Source organism: Chrysochloris asiatica, unplaced genomic scaffold, assembly GCF_000296735.1.
Source record: "Chrysochloris asiatica unplaced genomic scaffold, ChrAsi1.0 scaffold00006, whole genome shotgun sequence".
NCBI lineage: Eukaryota > Metazoa > Chordata > Mammalia > Afrosoricida > Chrysochloridae > Chrysochloris > Chrysochloris asiatica.
The window spans coordinates 22,462,991-22,489,331 of record NW_006408524.1 but is presented as its reverse complement, the minus strand read 5'-3'; the positions used below and the strand labels follow the sequence as shown (position 1 = coordinate 22,489,331).

The window sequence follows — 26,341 nt, the reverse complement described above, 5'->3', positions numbered from 1 at the left end:
GAGAAGAGCAGAGAGTGGGACCCTACCCAGAGAAGCAGTGATGCCAGAGATGGAGGCAGAGACGTGGAGAGATGGAGCAGCTGGGGACTTTAGACACAGAGAGGGAGAGGGGCTGTGTGCTGACGCCCGCGGGGCAGGCTTGCAGGATATACACTTTGGTTGGTTGATGATGCATGGAGGGGATTGTGACCATGGCAATGAAACGATATACGATAGGATGAATGTAAAGCTAATAGTCTCCCATGTAAACCATATTTCACAATAAAACATTAAAAAAAAAAAAAAAAGTAAATGAAGACATCCTCAACAAAACCACACTGCAAAATTTAGCATCAAATGAAATGAAAGCCAACCACTGTCATTTATTTACAGTGTTGCAAAGTTCAGATCTTTTTAAAAGAGTTCTCATATTGAAGCTATAATTCAAGATTGTATAAATAAGAGAATAAGCACCTTTATTTTTGTCAAAAGTTTCACATTTTCTTCAAAAATGTTTGTTGTTGTTGTTAAGTGCCTTGGAGTTGGTTCCAACTCATAGCGACCCTGTAAAGGGTTTCTGAGGAGGGTTTGAACTGCCAGCCTTGCAGTTGGTAGTCCAGTGCTTATCCTACAGCACCACCCCAGGAGTGTTCCCATCACTAAAAAGTACTTATTTTTAACTAATTGTTTAAAAAGTGAGGCTATTAAAAAATAAAACAAACATTCCCACACCGATCCTACTCCCTTGAGATGATCACAGAGATTTTTACCCTTCCAGATTTTTCTCTACACCACACACATAGATCTTATAGGTATCATACGTTCATAAATAATTTTTTTTCAAAAGTAAGATCCAAAAATCCAAACCAAGTCCACTACTGTTGAACTGATTTTGTCTCATAGTGGACAGAGTTGAACTGCCTCAAGGGTTTCCTAGATTGGTGTGGCACTGTAGGGTAAGCACTGAACTGCTAACCACAAGTTCGTGTTCAAACCCACCAGGCATTTCTCAGAAACCCTATACAGGGCTGCTATGAGTTGGAGCCGACTCGCCGGCACTAACAACAACTATCTTACAGAAACTGCCTCATCTTTCTCCCTAAGAGTGGCTTGTGGGTTTGAACCACCAACCTTATGATTAGCAGCTCAGCACTTAACTCACTATACCACCATGGGTTCTTAATATAAGATCAGGCTATCCATAATGTTCTGTATTTGCTGTATTCCACATGCTTTGAGTATCTCTTAATACAACAAATCATTTGCCTGAAGAGAATTCCACCCTATGAGTTTACCACAATGTATATGCTGTTGTTGTTAAGTGCCATCGAGTCTGTTCTGACTCATAGCGACCCTGTACAGGGTTTCCGAGGGTGTAAATCCTTACGGGAGTAGAAAGCCTCATCCTTCTCCCGCGGAGCGGCTGGTAGTTTCGAACCGCTGACCTTAAGGTTCGCAGCCCGATTCGTAACCACTACGCTATATATTGTCATTCATTTAACATACAAAGGGGCTTCAGAATGGAAAAATGGGATTAAAAAAGAATGGAATTTTGCTGAAAACTTTTGAAGCTTTCCAGTGTAGCACTGGCTTCTCTAGAAGCTGGACATGCAGAGCAGATCCCACTTCTAAGCAGATAGATCGTTAGTGGTTAAGAACACGGATTCTGGAACCAAACTACTAAAGAGTGAATTCTTACTATGAAGGTTTCCAGCTTTTGTGTCCCTGGGCAAGTTACTTGACCTTATGTCTCAGTATCTTCTGCTTGAAAATGAGGATAATAATCATGTTTGTCTCATTAAGTAGGTGTGTAAATTTAAAGAGTTAATATATCCAAAGCACTTAGAATAGTGCCTGGAACACTGATTTAAGTGTTAGCTCTGATTATTTTTCTGGTGGTGTGAGGAAAGGGGCAATGAACAAGTAATTAAATGAATAGGGTTATATGAGAGAGTAATGTAATGCAAAGGTCTCCTTCAGTAAGAACTCTTGATCACAACAAAGGGACAAAGGAAACCTACATATTTAACTTCTGAGGCCTTCTAGTGGTGAACAAGTTACTCCTCTGGCTTTGCCTCTGAAGCCCTTTCAATTCTTCTGGTGACCCCTGGTGGACAGTTCATGAACTTGGACATTCTTTCCTCAGGGTTTGTCCCAGAATGAATAGCCCAAAAGAACACAGGTTACCTATTCTGTTTTTTAGATGCAGCACTGTAGGATAAGCACTGGAAAGCTAACCAAAATGTCTGCGGTTCAAATCCACCAGCCACTCCTTGGAAACCCTACACAGGGCCACAGTGAATTGGAAGCAACTAGAGGGCACATAACAAGAGGATAATTTATCATTTGCTCATATTAGTGTACCCCATTACGGAGTCCTGGCTTGGTGCCACAGGATAAGCACTCTACCTCAAGTTCAGTTTAAACCACAAGGTCGGCAGTTCAAACTCACCAGCTGCTCCTCAGAAACCCTATACTATGAGTCGGAACTGCCTTGACAGCTTAACAACAACAGCAATATTATTGATTCACAATGATGGTGAAAAACCATCTACCCTGTCTTCTTCTTGTTAAGTGCCATTGAGTCCATTTTGACCCATAGCAATCCTGTTTAGGGTTTTCGAGGAGCTGTTGGTGAGCTTGAACTGCCAACCTTGCAGTTCAAACTGACTTTGCAGTCCAGCACATTAACCCACAGTGTCACAACTGTACTCCTAATTTCTCATATGAGTGTATCCTATTACTTATTCACAATGATGGTGAATAAGCATCTACCTTGTCTTATTGGATTGTTTTTCAAAACTTAGCTATTCGGTTTAATATTTAGTACATAAAGAAAAATGGATTTTTAGAAGTACGTACATTTTTCCTTTTATTCTTGCTTCCTAATGAGTATGGAAGATTCAGTGAAGCAGACTCTACATGGGAGAACAGAATGAAGCTGAACAAGTACCAAGTCTTTCCTGTTGGATTTCTTCTAGTGTCGAGATGTCCTCCCTGAGAGAACAGACTTACGCTCTGAGACTTCCTTTTCATTCCTCATCTCCCTACACGGTCTTCTGTTCCATGCCTTCCAGTCGCTCTTCAATATTTCATGATAGAGACAACCTTCTACTCAGGCCTTACACAAATCACTGAAGCAAGAAGTTAATGTGTTAGGGGAAAGGACAGATGTGCTGATTTCAGCAGTCTCAAGTAACAAGACTCATTTGCTTTGGATCTGTCACCAGGAGGGATCAACTGCTAGAGGAGGACATCATGTTTGATGAAGTAGAGGGCCAAGGAGAGCATGGAAGACCCTCAGTGATGGATTGGTACAATAGTCATAACAATGGCCTTGAACATGCTGATGATGTGACAATGACAAACAACCATGCAGCCTTTCATTCTGCTGCTCATAAAGTTGCTATGACGTGGAGTTGGCTCCAGAGCAGCTAACAATAACAACAGTTTAACAGTCTTTATTGGAGTGACTCTAACATGGGAATCCTACGCATGTCAACAAGTGTGAAGGCAATGTTTCCAATCAGGGGACCACTCAAAGTATACAAGCATCTTCCAGTGTCCATGGCTGGAAAACTTACTGTTAACCACTCATCCACTCCCATTAGGAAGACCACACGCTATGGTTAAACCACTGACAGGCCCACATCAGGAGCCAAGCAATGGTACTGCTTAAGATGAGAAGCACAATTAGGAAATTAATTAAGGCTCTCTTCATGCTGTTATATGCAGAGGCTGATCATTTGCCTGGTTTAAGTAATGTGTTCTATCTTAATTGAAGTCATTAGTGCCCCAAGTAAATGTCTTTAAATTCCCCCAAGTATGTTTAAATGGACTCCCATTTTGCCACAAAGGCCCCAGTTCAGCTAATACTTCAGCCACTACACTAATGGTGTTAATTAAGGCAGAGCGTTTTATTTAAAGCAATTAGTTTTGTGCCTAGAATTATTAAATAGGAGCCTAATCATGTTTTAATTCCACACACACACAGACTCATGCCAACAACTTGCTTAAGACATTTTGTGCTTTTCAAAGAAATTCAGTGTTTATAAAATCATTGAATCAATCAATATTTATTTTTACTATAATGTATACTATACTGTATTATCTACCACTCGTTTGTCAGTTTGTCATACTGTGATGGCTTGCGTGTTGCTGTGATTCTGGAAGCTATGACACCAGTGTTTTAAATACCAGCAGGGTCACCCATGGTGGACAGGTTTCAGTGGAGCTTTCAGACTAAGACAGACTAGGAAGAAGGTGAGGCAGACCGCTTTTGAATGGTTAGCCACTGAAAACCTTATGAAGAGCAGCAGAATACTGTCAGATACAGTGCTGGAAGATGAGCCCTGCAGGTAGGCAATCTAAATACAACTGGGGAAGAGCTGCCTCCTCAAATTAAGTTGACCATAATGACATGAATGGAGCAAAGCTTCTGGTACCTTCATTTGTTGATGAACCACATCTCAAATGAGAAGAAACAGCTGCTAACATTAATAATAAATACACTGGTGGTGGTGTGTCCTTGAGTCAGTTATGACTCATAGCAACCCTGAATAGAGTTTCTGAGGCTGTAAATCTTTACAGGAGTAGAAAGCCTCATCTTTCTCCTGCAAAGCAGCTGGTAGATTCGAACTGCTGACTTTGCAGTTAGTAGCCCAACTCGTAACCGCTACAGTATGCCATTAATAATCACAACACCGAGTATATAAAGTATGAATCTAGGAAATTTGGAAGTCAAATCTAAATTGAAGTGGAATGCATAAAGATCACCATCCTAGGCATTAGTGAGCTGAAATGAACGGATACTGGCCATTTTGAATCAAGCCATCATATGATTTATTATGCCAGGAATATCAAATTGAAGAGAAATGGTGTCACATTCATCATCAAAAAGAATATTTCAGTATCAATCTTGAAATACAATACTGTCTGTGATAGGATAATATCCATACCCTACAAGGAGTCCTGGTGTGCACTGTAGGATAAACACTGGACTGCAAGGTTGGTTTGAACTGCAAGGTGGGCAATTCAAACTCCCCAGTTGCAGGTGTCTCTATGAGTTGAAACACACACGACAGCACTTAACAACAACAACAACAAATAAGGTTATTCGGTTGTACAAATGGTTTACACTTGGTTACTAACTTAGAGGTTGGTGGTTCAAACTCATCCAACAGCACTAAGGAAGAATGGTCTAGTGATCCCCTTCCACAAAGACTACAGCCAAGAAAACCTTATAGAGTAATTCTTTCTCCCTGGCTCTCATCCCTGCATGATATCATTATGGCTGCTCTGTCTATTCTACCACAGAGTTGTACTTTAGAAGGGAAGTTAGGGAAAGGAGAGGGAGAAAAGGTCTCATTTTTCAAATTTTCATTTGCCAAAGGGTATCAGGCACACAAGAGTTTAAAGTGGGATAATGCGTCAGACTGCAAAGTCATTTGAACTACAAGATCGGTGGTTCAAGCTCACCAGCTGCTCCTTGGAAACACTATACAGGGTCGCTATGGGTCTGAATCGACTCCACGGCACTTAACACCAACAACATGCATGGCGTAGTGTGCATAGATATATTAGTCACTCTCTTTCTGTTTCGTGCCCTCTTTGTTTCTGCTTCCTGATTCCTTAAGAAAACAGCAAAGAGAATATAAATAAAGACAACTATGGGTGGGCTCCGAATCTTTACTGCATTGATACTGGATTTCCAGTTATCTGTGGCAGATATATTTTAAGAAATCTGCCATCTCACACTTCTTTGAGAATTGAGTCTCCACCTACCCCCAAGATGGTCATTAGCCATGTTTTTAACCATAAGAATGACACAGCCCCTTCAGCTTTAGCTGATTGGACCAAGGAAGAACACCTGACCCAAATTCAGCCAATCAGACTGTGACTCTCTGCAAATGTTGGTTAATTTCTGCTAATTGCATGGTCGAAGAACAGGTAGACTTGGAAACTTGGAAATTGTAGGCTACTGCCAAGTGCCTCAGCAGAGCAGGTTAATTTACCAAGACAAAAAGAATGAAGCACAGCGGGGTGAGCCTGTGATGTTAGAATATGGCTGAGACAGAAAGACTGGCTGCCCTGGCTCCTGAAGACAGACCACATTCCTGCTCACTGCATTAGTCTCCAGACAGGAGAGGGCGATCTAGAACAGGTGGTTATATCAGGTATGGTCCAATCAGGAGGTGGAAACCGCACAGTAACGGCAACAGGGACATTTTGATAAAGTTAAGTATTAATTAAGGAGGCCTAGTGGCACAGTAAGGCGCTCTGGTAGCGTAGTGGTTACGAATTGGGCTGTGAACTGCAAGATCAGCAGTTCGAAACTACCAGCTGCTCCGCAGGAGAAAGATGAGGCTTTCTGCTCTGGTAAAGATTTATAGCCTCGGAAACCCTGTACAGGGTCGCTATGGATCGAAGCCGACTCCACGGCACATAACAACAAGTGGCAGAGTGGGATGTGTGGTGCTGCGGGTTAATGCGTTGGACTGCGGAAGTTGGTTTGAACCACAGCTGTTCCTTGGAAACCCTATATAGGGTCACTACAGGTCGGAACCAACTCGATGGCACTTAACAACAACAACAGTGGTGTAGTGTGGTGCTATAGGATCAGCACTAAACGGAAAGGTCGTTTGAACAACAAAGTCAGGAGTTCAAACTCACCAGATGCCCCTCAGAAACTCTGCAGGGCACTTAACATTGGCACAGTGGTTAATAACTTGGCGACCAATGGAAAGGTTGGCAGTTCAAACCTATCAGCTGCTCTGCTTAAGAAAGTTGTGATAGTTTCCTTCGGTAAAGATTATTGTTGTTGTTAAGTGCCGTTGAGTCTGTTCCAACTCATAGCAACCCCGTATAGGGTTTCCGAGGTGTGGCTGGTGAGCTTGTGGTTCAAACCAACCTTGCAGTCCAGCACATGAACCTGCAGTGCCATACCATGACTCCTCTGTAAAAGAATGTTGTTGTTAAGTGTCATTGAGTTGGTTCTGACCCATAGCAACCCTGTATAGGGTTTCCAAGGAGTGGCTGGTGAGCTTGAGCCGCCTCCCTTGCAGTTAGTCCAGAGCATTAATTAACCCCCTGCGCCACACCAGGACTCAGAGCCTTAGCAATGCTGTGGGACAGTTCTACTCTGCCCTGTTGGGTTGATATGAGTTGAAATAGATTCAATGGCAATGTTTTTGTTTGTTTATTAATATTAATCACACCAGAGGAATAACTATAAAGAGGTAAAAGAAACCCTAAGAATACCCTGGGCTGAAGGAGAGTAGTCACATATAGACTCCGAATGGAGGTAGGGAGCCCACCCCAAGGATGGCAGGCAGATCTCATTGGAGAAAGTGTAGTTATATTGGATGACTGAGAATTTCATTGGGTTTCCCAGCTCAAGGCTAGCTACAATCTCTGAGCAAGAAGAAAAACCTCCCAGGGGGAAGGGGGAATATGGCTGGCAAGAGAGTGGGCAGGAGTCAGGTTGTTGGGAGGTCACACTCCTAAACGGTGGTCCACAGTCACATAGAAAGACCCATGGGAAACAACCCTACAAAATGTGGTTGGCTGGGGTTAGTGGATAGGATACAGAGGGAATTGGGGTACAGGTAGCTGAGGCTAGCCTGCGGAGGAAGTCAGAACTAAGAGCCTGTTTACTGACAAGACAGAACAAGGCTGGGGATCCACAGAGTCCATGTTGAGAAAACCATGGGAAGGAAATAGAAATGACCCTCTGAAATGCAGGCAGCTAAGACAGGTGAAGGTGCTACAGTGAGAGCTGGCATGTTGGGAGGTCAGGATGTATAGTGGGAGGGCCACAGCAAAATGACCACCAGGCCAGAGGCAGGGCTGCAAGCTTGCTGAAGGTCTGCATGGTCTTGGTGTAGAGCTAAGACATATCACCACAGGATAGCCCCAAACCAAATGAAACCCACTACCTTCAAGTCAAAGGAGCTCTGGTAGCGTAGTGGTTACGAATCGGGCTTTGAACTGCAAGGTCAGCAGTTCGAAACTACCAGCTGCTCTGCGGGAGAAAGATGAGGCTTTCTTCTCCCGTAAAGATTTACAGCCTCGGAAACCCTGTTCAGGGTCGCTATAGGTCGGAAGCAACTCGACAGCACTTAACAACAACAACAACCATCAAGTCAATTCCAACTCATGACCCTAAGGGACAGAGTAGAAGTGCTCTGTAGAGTTTCCAAGGCTATAAATCTTAATGAAAGTCGGCTGCTTCATCTTTCTCCTGGAGAGCAGTTGATAGGTTTGAAGTGCCAACCTTTCAGTTAACAGTTCAGCACTTAACCTACTGCGGATAAGAAAATACAGGACACCCAACCAGAAACAGTCTTCTTCCTCTTGCAATGTCTCTCCAGCACCCTCTACTGACAAAGCGTGATGCTGTGCATATGGCACAGGAAACAGGATAAAAAGTCTCATTAGGGCAGATGGTACTTAACAACAACAACTGTGCAGAGCAGCGAAAGGCATGGAATTGGAGCTGAAAGTCAATACATCGATAACTGGCAGATCATTGACACAGGGACTCTCACGTTAGGTACTATATGCTAGCTGTCACATAACATCACAGCAACAGCCAAAACGACATGACAAAATGCTGCATTGGTTACCCAGTGATGAAAAACAGCTCTTTAAAACTTAGTGGCTTGAAAAACAATCTCAGGCTTTCTTTCTGTGGGTCCAGAATTTGGGGATGTCCTGGTTAGGCAGTTCTGGCTCAGCTTTCCCCAAGATACTAGAAAAGGTTATAGCTATCTGAAGGCTTGCTTGGGGTAACTAAGCTCATCACATTCAGAGGTGACATATGGTAGCTGATGCTGGGTGGAAGCTGGGGAGATCACTTCCTCTTCATCTGGGCTTTTCCACCCGGCTGCTTCAGTTTCCTCTCTGCATGACAGCTGGCTTCTCATTGAATGATCCAAAAGACCAAGGCAGAAGCCACATACCCTTATGATCCAGTTTTGGAAGTCATATGCTGTCGCTTCTGCCATATCATATTATATTACAAAGGCCTAGACCTGATGCAGTGCAGGAAGGGACTATTTAGGACAGTGATACTAATAAACCAAGACCGCTGGAGACACGTTGGAGACTGGCTATTGGAGACACATTGGAGACTGGCTATTACAGACACCCAAAACTCAAAGCTTCTTTCATTCAACCGAGATACTGAATTTGGGTTCTTGGATATTTTTATCCTTTAGATAATGCACTGAAGCATGTCTCGTAGGCCAACAGGCTTAAAACTTTATTTCTGTATGAGAAACCTGACGTACAGAGAATTTGAATGTCTTGACCCAAGTTGTAAAGCCAAGAAGTGTGGGCCTGGAATTAACATCTCATTATCCTGGCCTCTCAGCTCATTCTTGTCTCCTTTCCCAAATTAAAGTTCCTTGATTAACTGTAGCAGGATCAAATGTAGAGCTTTTAGAAATGAAGAGCCTAAGCCCAGTGCAGGTCTTCCAATCAGAAGCTATGCTGGGAATCTTCCAGGGTTCCACTGGAATCCGCTGTTTAACTGCCAGAGACGATGCCTTCTGCTTTAAACTGGAAGTATCATTGTTTCATTGGTCTTCCCATGGTTTCTTGGTAGTGCATATGGTTAAAACACATTCAACTTATAAATGAAATGTTGGAGGTTCAAGTCCACCAAGAAATGCCTGGCCGCAGCCTCATCTACCTTGAGACCAGAACTAGATGGTACCTGGTTACCACCACTGACCATTCTGATACAGTAATTGTCTCTGATAGAACAAGAGAAAAATACGGAGCAGAACTCAAATTCTGGGGGTGGGTCGGGGGAGCCAGGCAAGTTGGAACAGCAGAGAACAAATGATGCCCCATGTCTCTCTTCCTAGTTCTTGTTGTCTACTGGTTCCTTGGTTTGCAGCTACATCCTTCACTCCAATCACTGCCTTGTTCACAGGACCTTCTTATAAGGACATCTATCATGTGGTGCTGTGGGCTAATGCATCAGACTGTAGTCATTTGAACTGCAGGGTTGGTGGTTCAAGCTCACCAGCTACTCTTTTGAAACACTATACAGGGTTGCTATGAGTCTGAATCGAGTCGACGGCACTTAACAACAACAGTCATGTGGCACTGCGGGTTAATGTGCTGGACTGCAAAGGCAGTTTGAACTGCAAGGTTGGCAGTTCAAGCTCAGCTGCTCCTTGGAAACCTTTTACAGGGTTGCTATGAGTCGGAACTGACCTGATGACGCTTAACAACAACAACAACATCAACAATCATTAGATTTAGGGTCAAGCCTAATCCCTCATGATCTCATCTTTCAATTAATTACATCTATTTCCAAATGAGATCACATTCTGAAGTTCTAATGGACATGGATTTGGGGTTGCTGTTAGGTGCCTTTGAGTTGGTTCCAAATCAGTGACCCTATTCACAACATAACAGAGCACTGACTGGTCCTATTCACAACATAACAGAGCACTGACTGGTCCTATTCACAACATAACAGAGCACTGACTGGTCCTTGCCATCTGACTATTGTAGTTATGTTTGAGCCCATTCTTGCTGCCACTGTGTCAATCCATCTTGTTAGGAATCTTCCTCTTTTCACTGGCCCTCCATTTTTCCAAGCATAATGTCCTTCCTTCAGCGACCGGTCCTATCAACATGCACGAAGTATGAAAACGAAGCCTTCCTATCCTCCCTTCTAAGGAGTGTTCTGGTTGTTCTTTGCCCAAGACAGAATTGGTTGTTCTTTTGGCAGTCCATGGTATTTTCAATACTCTTCTCCAACACTATAATTCAAATGCACTGAATCTTCTATGGTCTTGCTTATTCATTGCCCACCTTTAATATGTATATGAGGCTATTGAAAATACCATGACGAATCAGACTCATCTTAGTCCTCAAAAGGACATCTTTGATCTTTAATATTTTATATTTAATGAGGTTTTTTGCAGCAGATTTAGCTAATGCAATGAGCATTGATTGTGGATTCAAGCAAAATGAAGTCTTTGACAACTTGAATCTTTTCTCCATTTACCATTATGTTGCTATTGGCCCAGTTGTGAGGATTTGTGTTTTCTTTGCATTGAAGTACAATCCATACTGAAGGCTGTGGTCTTTGATCTTCATCAGTATTTCAAGTCCCCTGGTATTTCAACAACCAAGGTTGTATCATCAATATATCACAGGTTGTTAATGAGTCTTCCTCCAATCCTGGTGCTATGTTCTTCTTCATATAGTCCAATTTTTGCTTAGCATACAGATTGAACAAGTAGAATGAAAATATACAACCCTCACAAACAAATTTCCTGATTTTAAACCATTCAGTATCCCCTTGTTCTGTTCTAACAACTGTCTCTTAGTCTCTGTACAGGTTCTCCATGAATATAGTTAAGTGTTCTGGAATTCCCATTCCTCACAATGTTATCCATAGTTTATTATGATCCACACAGTTGATTGAATGCCTTTGCATAGTCAATAAAGCACACGTAAACATCTTTATGGTACTTTCTGCTTTCAACCAAGACCTATCTGACCATCAGCAATGATATCCTTTGTTCCATGTGTACGCTTCTGAATCTGTCTCGAATGCTTTATCGATGTACTGCTGAAACCCTTTTTTAATTAGCTTCAGCAAAACTTTACTTGCATGTCATATTAATGATATTGTTTGTTGAGTTCCACATTAGGTTGGGTTGTCTTTCTTTGGAATGGGTACAAATATGGATCTTTTCCAATAGTTTGGCCAGGTATCTGTCTCCCAAATTTCTTGACATAGATGGGTGAGTGCCTCCAGTGCAGCATCAGTTTCTTTTGAGATTTCAATTTGTATTCTGTCAAGTCATGGAGTCTTATTTTTTCCAATGTCTTCAGAGTAGCTTGGACTTGACCCTTCAATACCATCGGTTCTTTCTCACATGCTACCTCTTTAAATCTGGTTGAACATCAACCAAAGTTTTTGGTACAATGACTCTGTGTTCCTCTGTCTTTTTTTGATGCTTCCTGCATCATTTAATATTGTGCCCATTGTTGTTACTAAGTGCCATCAAGTTGGCACCGATTCAGAGTGACCCTAAGCATAACAGAATGAAACACTGCCGGTCCTGCACCATCCTCACAATTGTTGTTATGCATGAGCCCATTGCTGCTGCCACTGTACCAATCCACCTTGTTGGGGGGTCTTCCTCTTTTTCTCTGACCCTCTACTTTACCAAACATGATATCCTTCCCAGGGACTAGTCCTTCCTAATAATATGTCTGAAGTATGAGAGATGAAGTCTGGCCATCCTGGCTTCCAGGGAGCACTCTGGCTGTACTTCTTCCAACACAGATCTGTTTGTTCTTTTGGCAGTCCATGGTACTTTTAATATTCTCCTCCAACAAAAAAAACTCAACTGCATCATTTCTTCTATGGTCTTCCAAACCCACTGCCCAACTTTCACATGCATATGTTGTTGTTGTTATGTGCTGTGGAGGCAGCTCCGACTCATAGCGACCCTGTACAGAGTTTCCGAGGCTGTAAATCTTTATGCGAGCAGAAAGCCTCATCTTTCTCCTGCGGAAAAGCTGGTAGTTTCAAACTGCTGACCTTAAGATTCACAGTCCCATTCGTAACCACTGTTTTACCAGAGTTCCTTGCATATAATGTTATTGAAAATACCATGGCTTGGGTCAGGCACACTTTAGTTCTCAAACTGACATCTATTTGCCCTTCAACTCTTTAAAGAAGTCATGTGCAGCAGACTTGCCTAATGCAATACATGGTTTGATTTCTTGACTGCTGCTTCCATGAGTATTGATGGTTGATCTGAGAAAAATGAAGTTTTAGACAACTTCAATCTTTTCTCCATTGATATGGATGTTGTTTATTGGTCCAGTGGTGAGGATTTTTGTTTTCTGTACATTGAGGTGCAACCCATACTGAAGGCTGTGGTCTTTGATCTTCATCAGTAAGTATTTTAAGTCCTCTTACCTTTCAGCATCAAGGTTGTATCATCTGCATATCGCAGGTTGTTAAAGAGTCTTCCTCCAATCCTCATGCCGTGTTCTCCTTCATATAATCCAGCTTCTCAGATTATTTGTTTAGCATACAAATTGAATAAGTATGGTGAAAGAATCCTGGCACACACCTTTTCTATTTTTAAACCATTCAGTGTTCCCTTGTTCTGGTCAAACAACTGCCTCTTTTTCTATGTACATGTTCCTCATACTGTAATACTCATTCTCCACAATGTATTTTGCCCGTAGAATCCTTCAATATTGCAACCAGAGATCTTAGTTATTTCTTCTGGTTTTTTTAGGTTGAAAAATGTTTTGTATGTGTGCCCCCCTTTTTTCCTAACTTGAGGTCTTTGCACACTTCATTCTAATATTTGATGTTGTCTTCTCAGATGCTCTTTGAAATCTTCTGTTCATCTCTTTCATTTCATTATTTCTACCAGTGGCTTTAGCTTGTCTACATTCAAGAGCAAGTTTCAGAGTCTCTTCTGATATTTACTTTGGTCTTCTTTTTCTTTCCAGTCTTTTTAATGACCTTTTGCTTTCTTCACGTATGGTGTTCTTGATGTCATCCCACAAGTCTTCTGGTCTTCGGTCATTAGTGTCAATGCACCAAATCATTTCTTGAGATGGTCTCTAAATTCAGGCGAGATAGGCTCAAGATTATATTTTGGCTCTTGTGCACTTGTTTCAGTGTTCTTCACCTTCAGTCTGAATTTATATATAAGCAATTGGTGGTCTGTTTCCCAGCCTACACCAGCCTTGTTTTGGCTGATGATATGGAACTTTTCCATCATCAACGGACATCAATTTGATTCTTGTGTAGTCAGTCTATCTGGTGAGGTCCATGTGTGTAGTCACATTTAATGTTGTCGAAAAAGGATATTTGCAACAAAGAAGTCCCTGGTTCTGCAAAATTCTATCAAGCAATCTGTGGCAGTGCTTCTATAACCAAAGCAATATTTTCAATTATTGATCTTTCCTCTTTCTCTTCAACTTTCACATTCCATTCACCAGTAATTATCAATGCATCTTGATTGTATGTTTGATCAATTTCGGGCTGAAGAAATTGGCAGAATTCTTAAGTTTCATAAAAATCACCATTGGTGTTAGTGGATAGTGTGTAAATCTGAGTAGTCGTTGTATTTACTAGTCTTCTTTGTGAGCATATTGATATTGTCTAATCACAGACAGCACTGTACTTCAAGACCAATCTTGAAATGCTCTTTTTTGACGATGAAAGAGATACCATCCCACTTCAATTTGACTTTTCTGGCAAGGTAAATCCTAAGACTGCTAATTCAAAATGGCTAATACTGCCCATGTCAGTTCACTAATGCTTGGATACTGATCTTTCAGCATTCCATTTAAGTCTTGACAACTTCCAGTAATCAAAAACTACTAATGGATGCTTGCAGCGATTTCTTCTCTTTTTGAGTTGTGTTCCATCAGCAAATTAAGGTCACAAAACTTTGCTCCATTTATGGTCATTATGATCAACTCTACTTTGAGGAGGCAGGTCTTCTCTAGTTGTATTTAGAGGGCCTTCCCACCAGTGGGGCTCATCTTCTGGCATTATATCAGAATGTTCCGCTGCTATTCACACAGTCTTGGGTGGCTATCAATTCTGCTTCTCCTTCTTCCTAGTCTGTCTTAATTTGGAGGCTCTATTGAAACCTGCCCACTATGGGTGACCTGGGTGGTACTTAAAATATGGGTGGTACAGCTTTCAGTCCCATGGCAGCACGTAAGTCACCACAATACAACAAACTGGTAAGTGGAAATTTGGGGTGGGGGGCACGATTCAGTCCTGTACAGTATTGGCTCCTGAGTGATCATCTCCTTAAATGTTTCCTCTTTGATGCCCCTTCTCATTTCACCCCAGTTCTAGCTGGCTACCTCCTCAGAGTATTCCTGACTTTTCTCATTAACCTGATTTCAGGTCAAAGGAGCCAGATGAGGTCTTCACTCAAAGGACCCAGACCTAACTATAAATACCTCAGGTGTTGGCGCCATGACAGTTGAGGTAAATAATCTGCAGGGTTTGGCTAAATGCTTCCAATACATTACCTATGTTCCTACATCTTTAAGACAAAGTCATATATTTCCAAAGTGAGGGATGCAATATTTACAAAATAATCATTCTTTTTTTTTTTTTTCCTCCTGCTAAAATGTGAAAAATCCCAACTCACTATGTAATTTCTTTCCTTACCCAATAACAACTAATTCAAAAATGTGGCTAGCTCTCAGGTCCTTCTGAATTTCCCACTGTCTCCTGTTTGTAACTTCTTTGTTTTGTTTCCATATAGCTTTTGCTATTAGCAGTAGCAAAAGTAATAATTATAACGACCACAATCGTGACAACTGCTCTCCAATAACAATTGATACAAAATTTTGGCTAGCTTTAACATCTTTTTTTGTTTCAGGTTTTCTACTGTTCCCTGTCTTCTCTAACTTTTTTACTAAGTAGATATTTTACTTCCCATTTTAAATAGGGAAATGGATACTCAGAAAAGTTAAGAAACATGCCTGAGGTGCTATCTGGCATAGGTAGCAGTGCTAAGGTTGATATCCCAGCCTGGCTGACTCAAGAGGCTGCACTTTGAACCACACTACTCTCTTGTCTTGCATAATTAGGATCTACCATATGGTGGGTAAAGCAAAAACTTTTAGGCCAGAGGCCTTGATTTAAATCCCAGCTCTGCCAATTTCTAATCCAGCAAAAAAATAAACAGCTGCTATTGTGACTTAGGGGTACCTCATGTGTGTCTGGGATCCACAGGGTTTTTAGTTGCTAATTTTTCAGAAATAAATCATCAGTCGTTTCTGCTAACATGCCTCTGGGTGGACTGGAACAGCCTACCTTCCCGTTAGAAGCAGAGCACTTAACTATTTGAGCCACCCAGGGATTTGGTGCTAATTATGGAATCGCTGTAATCCTTAGTCTTCTTTGTCTGTAAAATGAGGATAATAATTACTTCCTCCTGGGGTTGTTGCAAGAAGTAAATAAGAAAATGGGGGAACACTTAGCACAGAGTTGATGTTCAATTAATAAGAGAGGTTATAATGTTTACATTCTTATTGGCTTCCTTATATTTGTTATCCGGTGCAAACTGCCTGTTCTCTAGCAGACTGTATCCCAACTGCACATGAATTTCAAATTCTGGGATCCATTGTGCATGGATTTGTACACAATAACAGGGGAATTGCACAGAAATAACAGGAAAACAAAACTAATTTGAGAACCAGCATCCCAAAAAATACTCAGAGGATATTACAAGTGCAGCATCCTTCCGGGAGCTCTTATTTTCTCCACCTTCAGTTTTTTAAAGGACTCATTTCTCTCCTGATGCCAGTATCAGCTGCTTCCCTGAGACAGACAGTGAATTAATATTTCTGCCAAATGAAAGTGACTGGCCCCATATCAGTGACCGCTGCGTCTCCTTTTCATTCCCCTTATCTCTTTCACCCACACTGGCCCCAGTCCATAATTTACAGCCTCCCAGGCTCGACAGGAAGAGTCTCTTTGGGCATCAGATATTTGGCTTTGTGTGTGGGCTTCCCAGATCTCCAACAATCTCTCTCAGCTGCCATGTGCTGACCCCCTCTGCTGTGGGTGGGCTCCTTTTCAACTCTGCCTTTCTCTCCCCTGAAGCTTCGTCGATCACTTCCAATAGAACACTAGTGGCAAGAATCTCCTCTCCTGGTTTGGCAGCCTTGGTCTTATGTCTTCTGGGATCATCCTATAGAATATATTTACTGCTACAGCTCTGGGTCCAAACAGAATCTGATCAGGGATGCACAGTTCGGTTTTCATTTAATTCAAATAGAAAAGCAACAACAACAACAGCCCAGTCATTGTTTCATGTTGAGTTTTCAGACCTTGAGAGTCCTTGGGTACTGCAAAAACAGGTTTGCATTCAGCTGCTAACTGAAAGGTTGCCTGTTCAGACCTAGCCAGTGGCCTCCAGAAGAAAGGCTTGAATGTCTACAGCCATGAAGATTGAAGCTAAGAAGACCTCATGGAGCTCAGCTATACTCTGACACACATGGGGTCCCCATGAGTAAGAATTAACTCTATAGCAAATGTTTTTTTCTTTGGTTTCAGACCTTAGAAGATGGTTTGTTGTTGTTGTTGTTGTTGTTAAGTGCCAGTGAAGTCAGTTTTGACCCATAGAAACCCTATTTCTGAGGAGCATCTGGTGAGCTAAACAGCCAACCTTGAGGCTGAAACCGACTTTGCAGGCCAGCCCATTAACCCACAGCACCATATCAGGACACACAAGCCAATACCATTTCCATGAACAACTCTTCAGTCCCAGCACCTCACCCGCTTTTGAAACAAAGCCAATCACATGCTCAGAGGAAACCTAAGAGGAAAAAATATTGAGGTTTGTTTTTTTTGTTTCTAGCTGATCATTTCTTTCATAATGAATTCCTGTTTTCATAAATCTGAATCATCTATCAAAGAAGATTTACCATTCAGAAGTCAACAAGGAATTGACTGGTATCGCATACAGCTAACTAAGCAGAAGAAAGTCAGGGTTCAGTTTCTTGGGGATGGGGTAGGGAAGGCAGGGAATAGGAACGGAACTGGAAGGGCCATGGAGGATGACCTCAACAGATGTTAAAGAAAAACTGACTCCCATAGGCTCTGCTTACTTCTCCAATCCCCCCATTCCAGTCCTCACTTCCATCTTGGTTTGGCTACTTGAGGAGTTTCTTTCTGATAAATGGGTGTGGATTCCTTTGGGGTCAGAAGCACTGAGCATGAGACAGTAGGTAAAGACTGGCGCAATGGTTTCTTAACCATGGTCCACCTGGTAATTCTGGCCTTGCTGGTCTTGCCTCATTTATGGAATCAGAATCTCTGGGAAATGTCACAGCTAATTCTTGCATACACTAAAATGTGAGCGTGACTGGAGAGAAGATACTGAGAAGTACTAATCTGCATAAGGATCTCTAGTAGCCTTTTTTTGGGCAAACTACAAGTAGCCAAGAGGACAGTAGGCAGAATAATGGACCCAAAAGATGCCCATGCCCTGTGAATATGTTATATCATGTGACAAAGGAGAATGCATGTGGCATTATGTTTACGAATCAGATGGCCTTCAGATGGGGAGATGATCCTGGATGATCCAGTTGGTCTCAGTGTAATCACTCACCCACTGCCACCAAGCTGATTCTGATTCATAGTGACCCTATAGGACAACTGCACCTTAGGGTTTCTGAGACCAGAAATCTTTACAGGAGCAGATAGCCTCATCTTTTTTCCAATGAGTGACTGGTGGTTTTGAACCACCAATATTTCTGTTAGTAGTCCAATGATAGCCCACTGCACCACCACAGAGGCCCTTAAAAGTAGAAGAGGGGGAAAGAAGACAGACATCAGAGAATGAGATGTAATAACAAGAGTCAATCAGAGCAGAGCGGTGTGAGGACTCATCTGATCATTGCTGTTTCTGAAGAGGAAAGAAGGCCATTCACCAAGGAGTGTGAATGACCTCTAGAAGTCAGAAAGGCAAGAAAAGAGATTCTTCCCTGGATCAACCAGAAGGAACACAGTTCCCAACCTTGATTGTTGCCCATTGAAACTCACATCAAATTATGACCTACAGAATAAAATAATAATAATAATAAACCCCACTGCCATTGGGTTGATTTGGACTCGTGGTGGTGGTGTGCCGTGGAGTCAGTGCTGACTCATAACAACCCTTTATAGGGTTTCTGAGGCTGTAATTCTTTATGGCCGCAGTAAGCCTCATCTTTCTTCTGCTGAATGGCTGGTAGTTTTGAACTGCTGAACTTGAGGCTAGCAGCCAGACTCATAACCAGTACACTGCTGGAGCTCCTTGATTCCAACTCATAGTGACTCGAACTAGGGTTTCCCAGGCTATAAAGCTTTATGGGAGCAGACAGCCTCATCTTTTTCCTTAGGAGCAGCTAGTGGGTTTGACCCACCAACCTTGTGGTTCACAGCCCAAGCCTTAGCCACAGCACATCAAGGCTCCTTTAAGACCTACAGAACAGTGGAATAATACATTTGTTTTAAGCCACTAAGAGTGGAGTAATTTCTTGCAGTACCAATTGAAAACTAATACAAAGGGGTTTATGATAAATGTCTGTACTCAATGTCATTGATACATGTGACATCAAAAAACATGGCCTGTACAGTGTGGTTTCTGAATGTCATTAAGCTTAAAACACTTCTGAGAACACAAGAAAACTTTCCAACTCTTAAAATGAGGTCATAATAATAACTAATCTCAACTCTGCTTAAGAGAGTTGAGATTAGTTATTATTATGACCATATATTATTATTATGAATAGTTTCCGGTTGGCTTCTGAAGGGGTACTCTCCACCCTTCCCACCCTGTAGGTCCCTGGTAAGCAGACCTTTACAGCCAAGACCAACTGACTGTCTCCGCTGTCTTCCACTTGTGTTCCACAAATGGAAGAACTAGCAAGAGCCTGAGTGCATGAATCTTAGGTAACTCCTGAAGGAGAGTGTCTCCTGAAATTTTGTGCTGTGGGCACATCTCTTACCTCCCCTGCTCAGCTGGAAGTTGTCCTTTCCGGGGTTCAGAAAAGATTTCCCTCTTCAAGCGGGAGCCTGAAGACTACAATGAGCCCAACCCCAAAGTATCTGGGATTCCTTGCCATTTCTCACCTGCCTTCCCCAACAGCAAGGAAATAAAAAGTTAAGGAAAAGTACGATCCAACAATACCATAGAAACAAGTTAATGTGAATACCACCTGGAGTCCTGGTGTGGCACTGTGGGTTAATGTGCTGGATTACAAGGTCAGTTTGAACCACAAACCGGTGGTTCAAGCTCATCATTCGCAGAGACCCTATACAGGCTTGCCATGAGTTGGAACTGACTTGATGGCACATAACAACCACAACCCTGGGTGAAGCCAGTGTGGCAGTACAGGATACGCACTGGACTGACGGCAAGGCCGATAAGTCAAACTAACCAGCCACTCCTTGGGACCCCTATACAGGATGACTATGAGTCAGAATGGACTTGATAGCACTTAACAACAACATTTATGCAACAAAACTACATGCCAGTTACATGCACATATAGATACTATCCTCCACAGAGATAGCTTTTTCTTGGTTTTCTCTGGCCTCTAAAACAAATCTAATTTGAAAATAAAATGGAAGACTATACTGTGGTGAGATGAAATTTGTTTATGCATCTTAGCTCCTCTACCAATACCCCAGTGGCACCCAGGAGCTTAAAGTGATTGATTCATTCAGAAATGGGATTGGTGATGAACCTGGGAAGATGAGGGAGTCCTCCTCTGGAAGCCATCCTAGATCACGAATCTGCCCTCACCCTCCTCCCCAGAGACTCACAGTGTCTGAGTCAGGCACTGTCTTCTTTAATATGCTCAACAAATGGATGATGGAGACGAAAATGACTGAATGCAAGAATGCAAAAGGCAAACACGGCTAACTCCATTGAGATTTGTTAACTGCAAGAATCGCCCCACTCCGTACGCTTCATCCCCTCCCCACCCCCATCCCTGTCCCTGATATTTTTTTAGAACAACAATGGAAAGACAGGAGGAAAACTGGCAGGAAGATGGTGGCAACGTGAAAATTCCAAATAAGGCTGCAGGGAATTTGAACGTTGGCCCCTGCTGCCCCTTATAAACACTAGCTTCCTGCACCTCAATAGGAACATCAGGCACTTATTTTTAGAAAATCCGATCTACACCATTTATTTAAAGCCTTGCAAACTTGTGGGCACAGTCTGTCTGCTTTAGCGTCACTGTACTATCACAATGGTGTGGTGGGCCTACCTGAGCCGGAAAGAACCAGAAGAAAAGGTTGCTGTTGTAAGTCTTATTCACGGTGATGTAGCCTGAGTAACTCTTCAGATTGTTTCCTGGGAAAGGACTGACCAAACTCAATTCTTTCCCTAGTGAAAGAAAAAAATTTACCCAAGGATTAGAGGAATAATACCACATTAGACATCTCAGACTCCACTAGATCCTCCCAGGGGCCAGATATGGGATAGAATCACCAGAAAGACGACAAGTGCATTGGCACAAATATACTTTCTGCAGCAAAGTCCAGCCTACCTGGCTGATTCCAGGGTTGACATTCACAATTCAGCCAAGGACAACTGGATTTTTTTAGCTCTTGGTTTTTTGTTTGTTTGGTTTGGTTTGGAGTGTGTGTGTGTGTGGGGGGGGGGGGGTCTTCAAATATGAGAGTAACATTTAAAAACGTTGCTACAAAATCATAGAAATCTTTATTAAACAAAATTATAAAGCGTGAAGACCTCATTTCTCAAGATTCTCCATCTAGTTCTATACACTTCTTCTGAAGGTGGTATTTCCATCACACAAAATCTTCCCTGAAATTCTGTGCTTTTCTATTTGTTGTTGTTGTTGTTGTTAAGTGCTGTAGAGTCAGTTCTGACTGATAGTGACCCTGTATAGAGTTTCCAAGGAGGGGCTGGTGAGTTTGAACCACCAACCTTATGGCTAGCAGTCCGATGCTTATTCAACATCTCCGCACCAGGACTCCCTACTTGATTTGTTTTTAAGTGCAGTCAAGTCAGTTCTGACTCTTAGTGACCCTGTATAAGGTTTCTGAGGAGCGGCTGGTGAGTTCAAACCACCAACCTTGTGGTTAGCAGTCCAGTGCTGATCCTTTTTGATTCACACCATGCCAAAATGGCAGTTTTGGTATCCTCACGGGACTCAAATCATGTTTTAAAAAAAAACCAAATTGTTTTTTAATTCACTTGAAATGTTCTTTACCTTTTGGGAACACATAGAAGTCCGCAGGGGCAAGATCGGGGCTAAGGGATGGATGGGGTGAGGTTTGCCAATGAGATTCTCATAGTATGAGCAGGGTCATTGTCTTCATGGATAAATAATTCCTAAGGAACTCTGGTAACATAGTGGCTGCGAGTAGGGCTGCTGATCTCGAGGTCAGTAGCTCGAATCTACCAGCTGTTCTGTGGGAGAAAGATGAGGCTTTCTGTTCCCACAAAGATTTACAGCCTCAGAATTCCCTATACAGGATCGCTAAGAGTTGGAACCAACTCCACGACACATAACTAATCAACAAAGCACAATTTACCTGGCCTTTTTTTCTCACCGATACAAATTTCAATTTTCTTAGAATTTCTTCCTAATAAGTCCCTGTGATTGCCCTTTGTCCCGTTAAGAAAACCTACCGGGATTGTTGTCGTAGTTAAATGCCTTCGAGTCGACCCATAGCGACCCTACATAAGGTTTCCTAGGAGCAGCTGGTGAGTTTGAACTGCTAACTTTGCTGTTCAAACTGACTTTGCAGTCCAGAGCATTAACCCACAGCACCACACCAGGATTGTCCTGTCAGTAATCCCCACAAACAGTTACTATAACCGTCTGAGCTGATCTCTCTGCCGTGAATTTAACTGACCCAGCAAATCCCCTCAGAAAACACTATTTTGATTGGACCTTCTCTTTTGGAAAGCACCGTAATGAGACTAAGACAAGTGCACTACTGAAAGAATTTGTCTGCAGCCCTCCACTGATTGTAGAGTGACAGGCAGTGAGATCAGGAGGATGACCCCTCGTGATTCCTTACATCCACTGCTGTGGAGTGGATCAAACAGAATGGAGGAGCTGTAAGGGGCAGGATCCTGTCTTTCCTATGGCAGCAAGAGTGTGTGTGTGTTGGGGGGTGGGGGAGGTGCAGGGGAGAGAATGGGAACAGGAAGGGGGATGGGCAAAGCTCAGACAAAGGAGTATATAATATTAATAACTTGTGGTGCTGTGGGATAAAGCACTGGACTGAAAGGTTTAAACCACAAGGTTGGTGGTTCAAACTCACCAGCAGCTCCTTAGAAACTTAATACAAGGTCACTATGAGCCAGAACTGACTCGACAGCACTTAACAACAACAATACTCATAACTAGCTCTCAAAAAACCACTGTACCAAGTGCTTCACATTTTGCAGTAGGTATAATGATCAGCCCCACTTTACAGAGTCCAAAACTGAAGCACAGAGAGGCTCAGCAATTTATCCAAGGTCACACAGCTAGTAAAGGAGATCTAAGGTTTAACAGTCAGTCTGCAGAATGTGTTCCTTGCCTGTCCTGCTATACTGCTTCTCAAAAAGTGCATTAGAAGATGTGGATGACAGGAAGTGGGAAGGGAAGCAGTGGTTATGGAGAATGTGGAAAGGGAACCGAAACAAGCAATAGGGTGTGGGAGAAAGCACAAGAGGAAGTCTGGGTGAGGAAGAGCCCTGCAGTGGTGAAAAACACAAGCATCCCCAACAAAAGCTAATCATCCAAGGGAAGCTATCTAAGTCTGAGATATAATAAGTTGCAGACCAGTTAATACACAGGAGTAGGTATGGAAATGTCATTTGAAAAGCATTACTCTATGCAGAGCATCAATTCAAGGAGCCCTGGTGGTGTAGTGGGTTATTCCTTCGATTGCTAACCCCAAGATCAGCAGTTCAAATCCACAAGCTGCTCCTTTGGAGAAAGATGCGGTTTTCTGCTCCCATAAAGATGTATAGTCTGAGAAACTCCATGCAGGGTCGCTATGAGTGGGAACCGACTCGCTGGCACACGGCAGCAGCTAAAGCCTCTGGAGTGCTGATTGGTGGCATCTTTTCCCAACTCTTGTCTAGTGTGACTTCACTGATAATTTGAAAACAGTCATGTCGTTGCTAAGTACCATCGAATCAATTCTGGCTCATAGCAACCCTGCATAGGGTTTCAAAATAGCAGCTGGTGGGTCTGAACTACCGATCCTGTGGTTCACATTCCAGAGCTTATCCTACAGTGACAAGCCATAGCAGGAAAATTTATATCTCAGAAGTGTAAAAGCTACAAATCCGAGCTCCTTCCCTGCCAGCATACCAGGATGTAAAACTTTTATCAATACACAACTACCTTTGCGGCTACAAGTTCCTCTTTTAAAGAGAAAATGCTTTCTGAAAGGGGAAAAACTTCATCTAAACCACATAGTTTTTTTCTCTTGACCATCTATGAGATACAGGGCAAATGTTTTAGCTCCTTTGTGCTCCAGTTTCCTCATTGTGAAAATGGACTATACCCGGGGCTACTGTTGTTGTTGTTGTTAAGTGCCGTTGAGTCGGTTCCGACCCATAGCGTCCCTGTACAGGGTTTCTGAGGGTGTAAATCTTTACGGGAGTAGAAAGCCTCATCTTTCTCCCGCGGAGCGGCTGGTAGTTTCGAACCGCTGACCTTAAGGTTCGCAGCCCGATTCGTAACCACTACGCTACCAGAGCTACTAGCAAGAATAAAAGAGTCTACATATGGAAAACCCTAGGTACATAGGGAGCAGTTATTGTTCTTGTCTGTTAAATACATGAGCTGATTAGGAGCAGAGGTGGTGGTTATGCGCCATGGAATCAGTTCTGGGTCCAACTCATATGTGAGTCCATATAGGGTTTCCGAAATTATAAATCTTTATGGGATCAGAAAGTCTCATCTTTCTACCAAGGAGCAACTTATAGATTCAAACTACAGACCTTTCAGTTAGCAGCCTAGCTCGTAATCCACTATGCTACCAGGGCTCGGCTTTGACCTGCAAAGAAGATGATGGTGAACAAGGGATGGTTTCATTGGGTGGTTTCCTGAGGGTCCTGGTAAACTAGTGCAAGCCAAAGAGCATGGGTTCCAGAATCCGAGAGACCTGGGTCTATAATCCGGATTAGAGCCCCCAATAAATCCGTCGTCTCTGGGAACCTCTTCCCTCTGGTGCAAAATGTGAATACAAACTCCCTGCCACCCGCTTCCCAATCCTAGGGCTTTCTGCAAGGATCAAATGAGAAGATGCACACAAGCCTGTAGCACCGCTGGAAACAAAGCAGTGGGTCAGTAAATGGAGTCCTTTGGTGGTGCCAACAGTTAACATGCCTGGCGACTAATCAAAAGTTTGGAGGCTCAGGTCTACTCAGAAGCACTCTGGAAGAAAGGCTAGGCTGTCTGCATCCAAAAATCTAGCTCTGGAAAACCCACGTCTACTCTGATACACACGGGACCACCATGAGTGGGAACTGGCTTGAGGACAACTGTTTTTTTCCAATGTGAGCCAGGATTATCACGAGCCCAAGTCAAATTTAAAAGACTTCGCCTTTCTCTGGTCAATCATTTACCCCAGGGAAGGCTGATGGATGCACTCTTTCTAACTCTCCTTTTTCGCTTCCCAAAGAGTCCTATACCTCTCAGAGATGGGGAGGCAGGAAAAGTGTGTGTGTGTGTGTGTGGGGGGGGGGTAGGAGGTGAGGGGGCAGTTAAGGGAAAGGAAAGGGAGGTAGGTGGTAGAGGAAGTGCTATGTATCAGAACCCCTGGTCCCACTCCCTCCTACCCTCTCCAGTCATTTCTTCCTTTTTCTCCTACTTTGCTTCTACTTTCTGTTATGAGTTGGTTCCTACTCATAGCCACCTCTGTAGGGTTTCTAAGAAGGTGGGTTTGTACTGCCTACCCTGTGGTCCGCTGTCCACAGATGGTCCTGCAGCATCACACCAGGGGTCTCAGTTGTTGTTGTTGTTAAGTGCTGTCGAGTCAGTTCTAACCCATAGCAACCCTGTATAGGGTTTCTGAGGAGCAGTTGGTGAGCTTGAACTACCAACCTTGTAGCTCAAACCGACTTTGCAGGCTAGTGCCTTAACCCACAGCACCACAAAAGGACTTCAAATCACCCTCCAGGGTTAGGAAACCTGTAAAATACTTCTGAAATATTTTTTAGCAAAACTATTCATCTTCTCAAAATGAAACTGAGATCTCAAGAAAAGGAGAAAATGGAAATAAAGACTAAGGAATTGGAAATGAATGAGTCGTGGACCACAGAGAAGTAAACGGCCAAGGGAGGAATTCCAAGACAGAGAAAAATGAGAAAGGTCAAAGTATAATGAGAAAAAGAGGAAATATATAATAGAAAAGGGTTAGAGGAAATGGAATATAGGACAGAGATGATTGGATCAATCTATCTCTTCACACCAGTCACAGTACCCGGTTTGCTGGTCAGCTCTTGAAATAACTCTGATGTTCACCCATCCCTCCCTTCCTGAGGGCATCAAAGTTGTTTTTTGACTATCTTACTCTTAGTGGAATAGATTTCCTACCTTTCCTCTTAGATCAGGAGCAAGAAATATGTCTTATTTATCTTTGTAAACTCCACTCCTGCCAGAATAGCCTGCTGATTTAAATACTTAAGACATTCACTAAATATTTGCTAGTGAATGGATGGAGAGGCATTGGTGGTTCAGTGGTAGAATGCAGGAGGTTCTGTTAGATTTCTGGCCAGTGCACCTCATGTATAGCCACCATCAAGTGCTTGGAAGTGCCCTTGTGATACAATAGTGAATAATT

General features: G+C 42.7%; 1 protein-coding gene across 1 annotated transcript in view; it reads right to left on the bottom strand.

Moving 5' to 3' along the window:
• CPVL (carboxypeptidase, vitellogenic-like) overlaps positions 1 to 26,341 on the bottom strand; it is a 162,996-nt gene that overhangs the window by 128,370 nt on the left and 8,285 nt on the right. Inside the window, exon 2 of the mRNA XM_006832276.1 lies at positions 20,788 to 20,906. Coding sequence (XP_006832339.1) covers positions 20,788 to 20,906 — 119 coding nt within the window. The remainder of the gene's footprint in view (positions 1 to 20,787; positions 20,907 to 26,341) is intronic.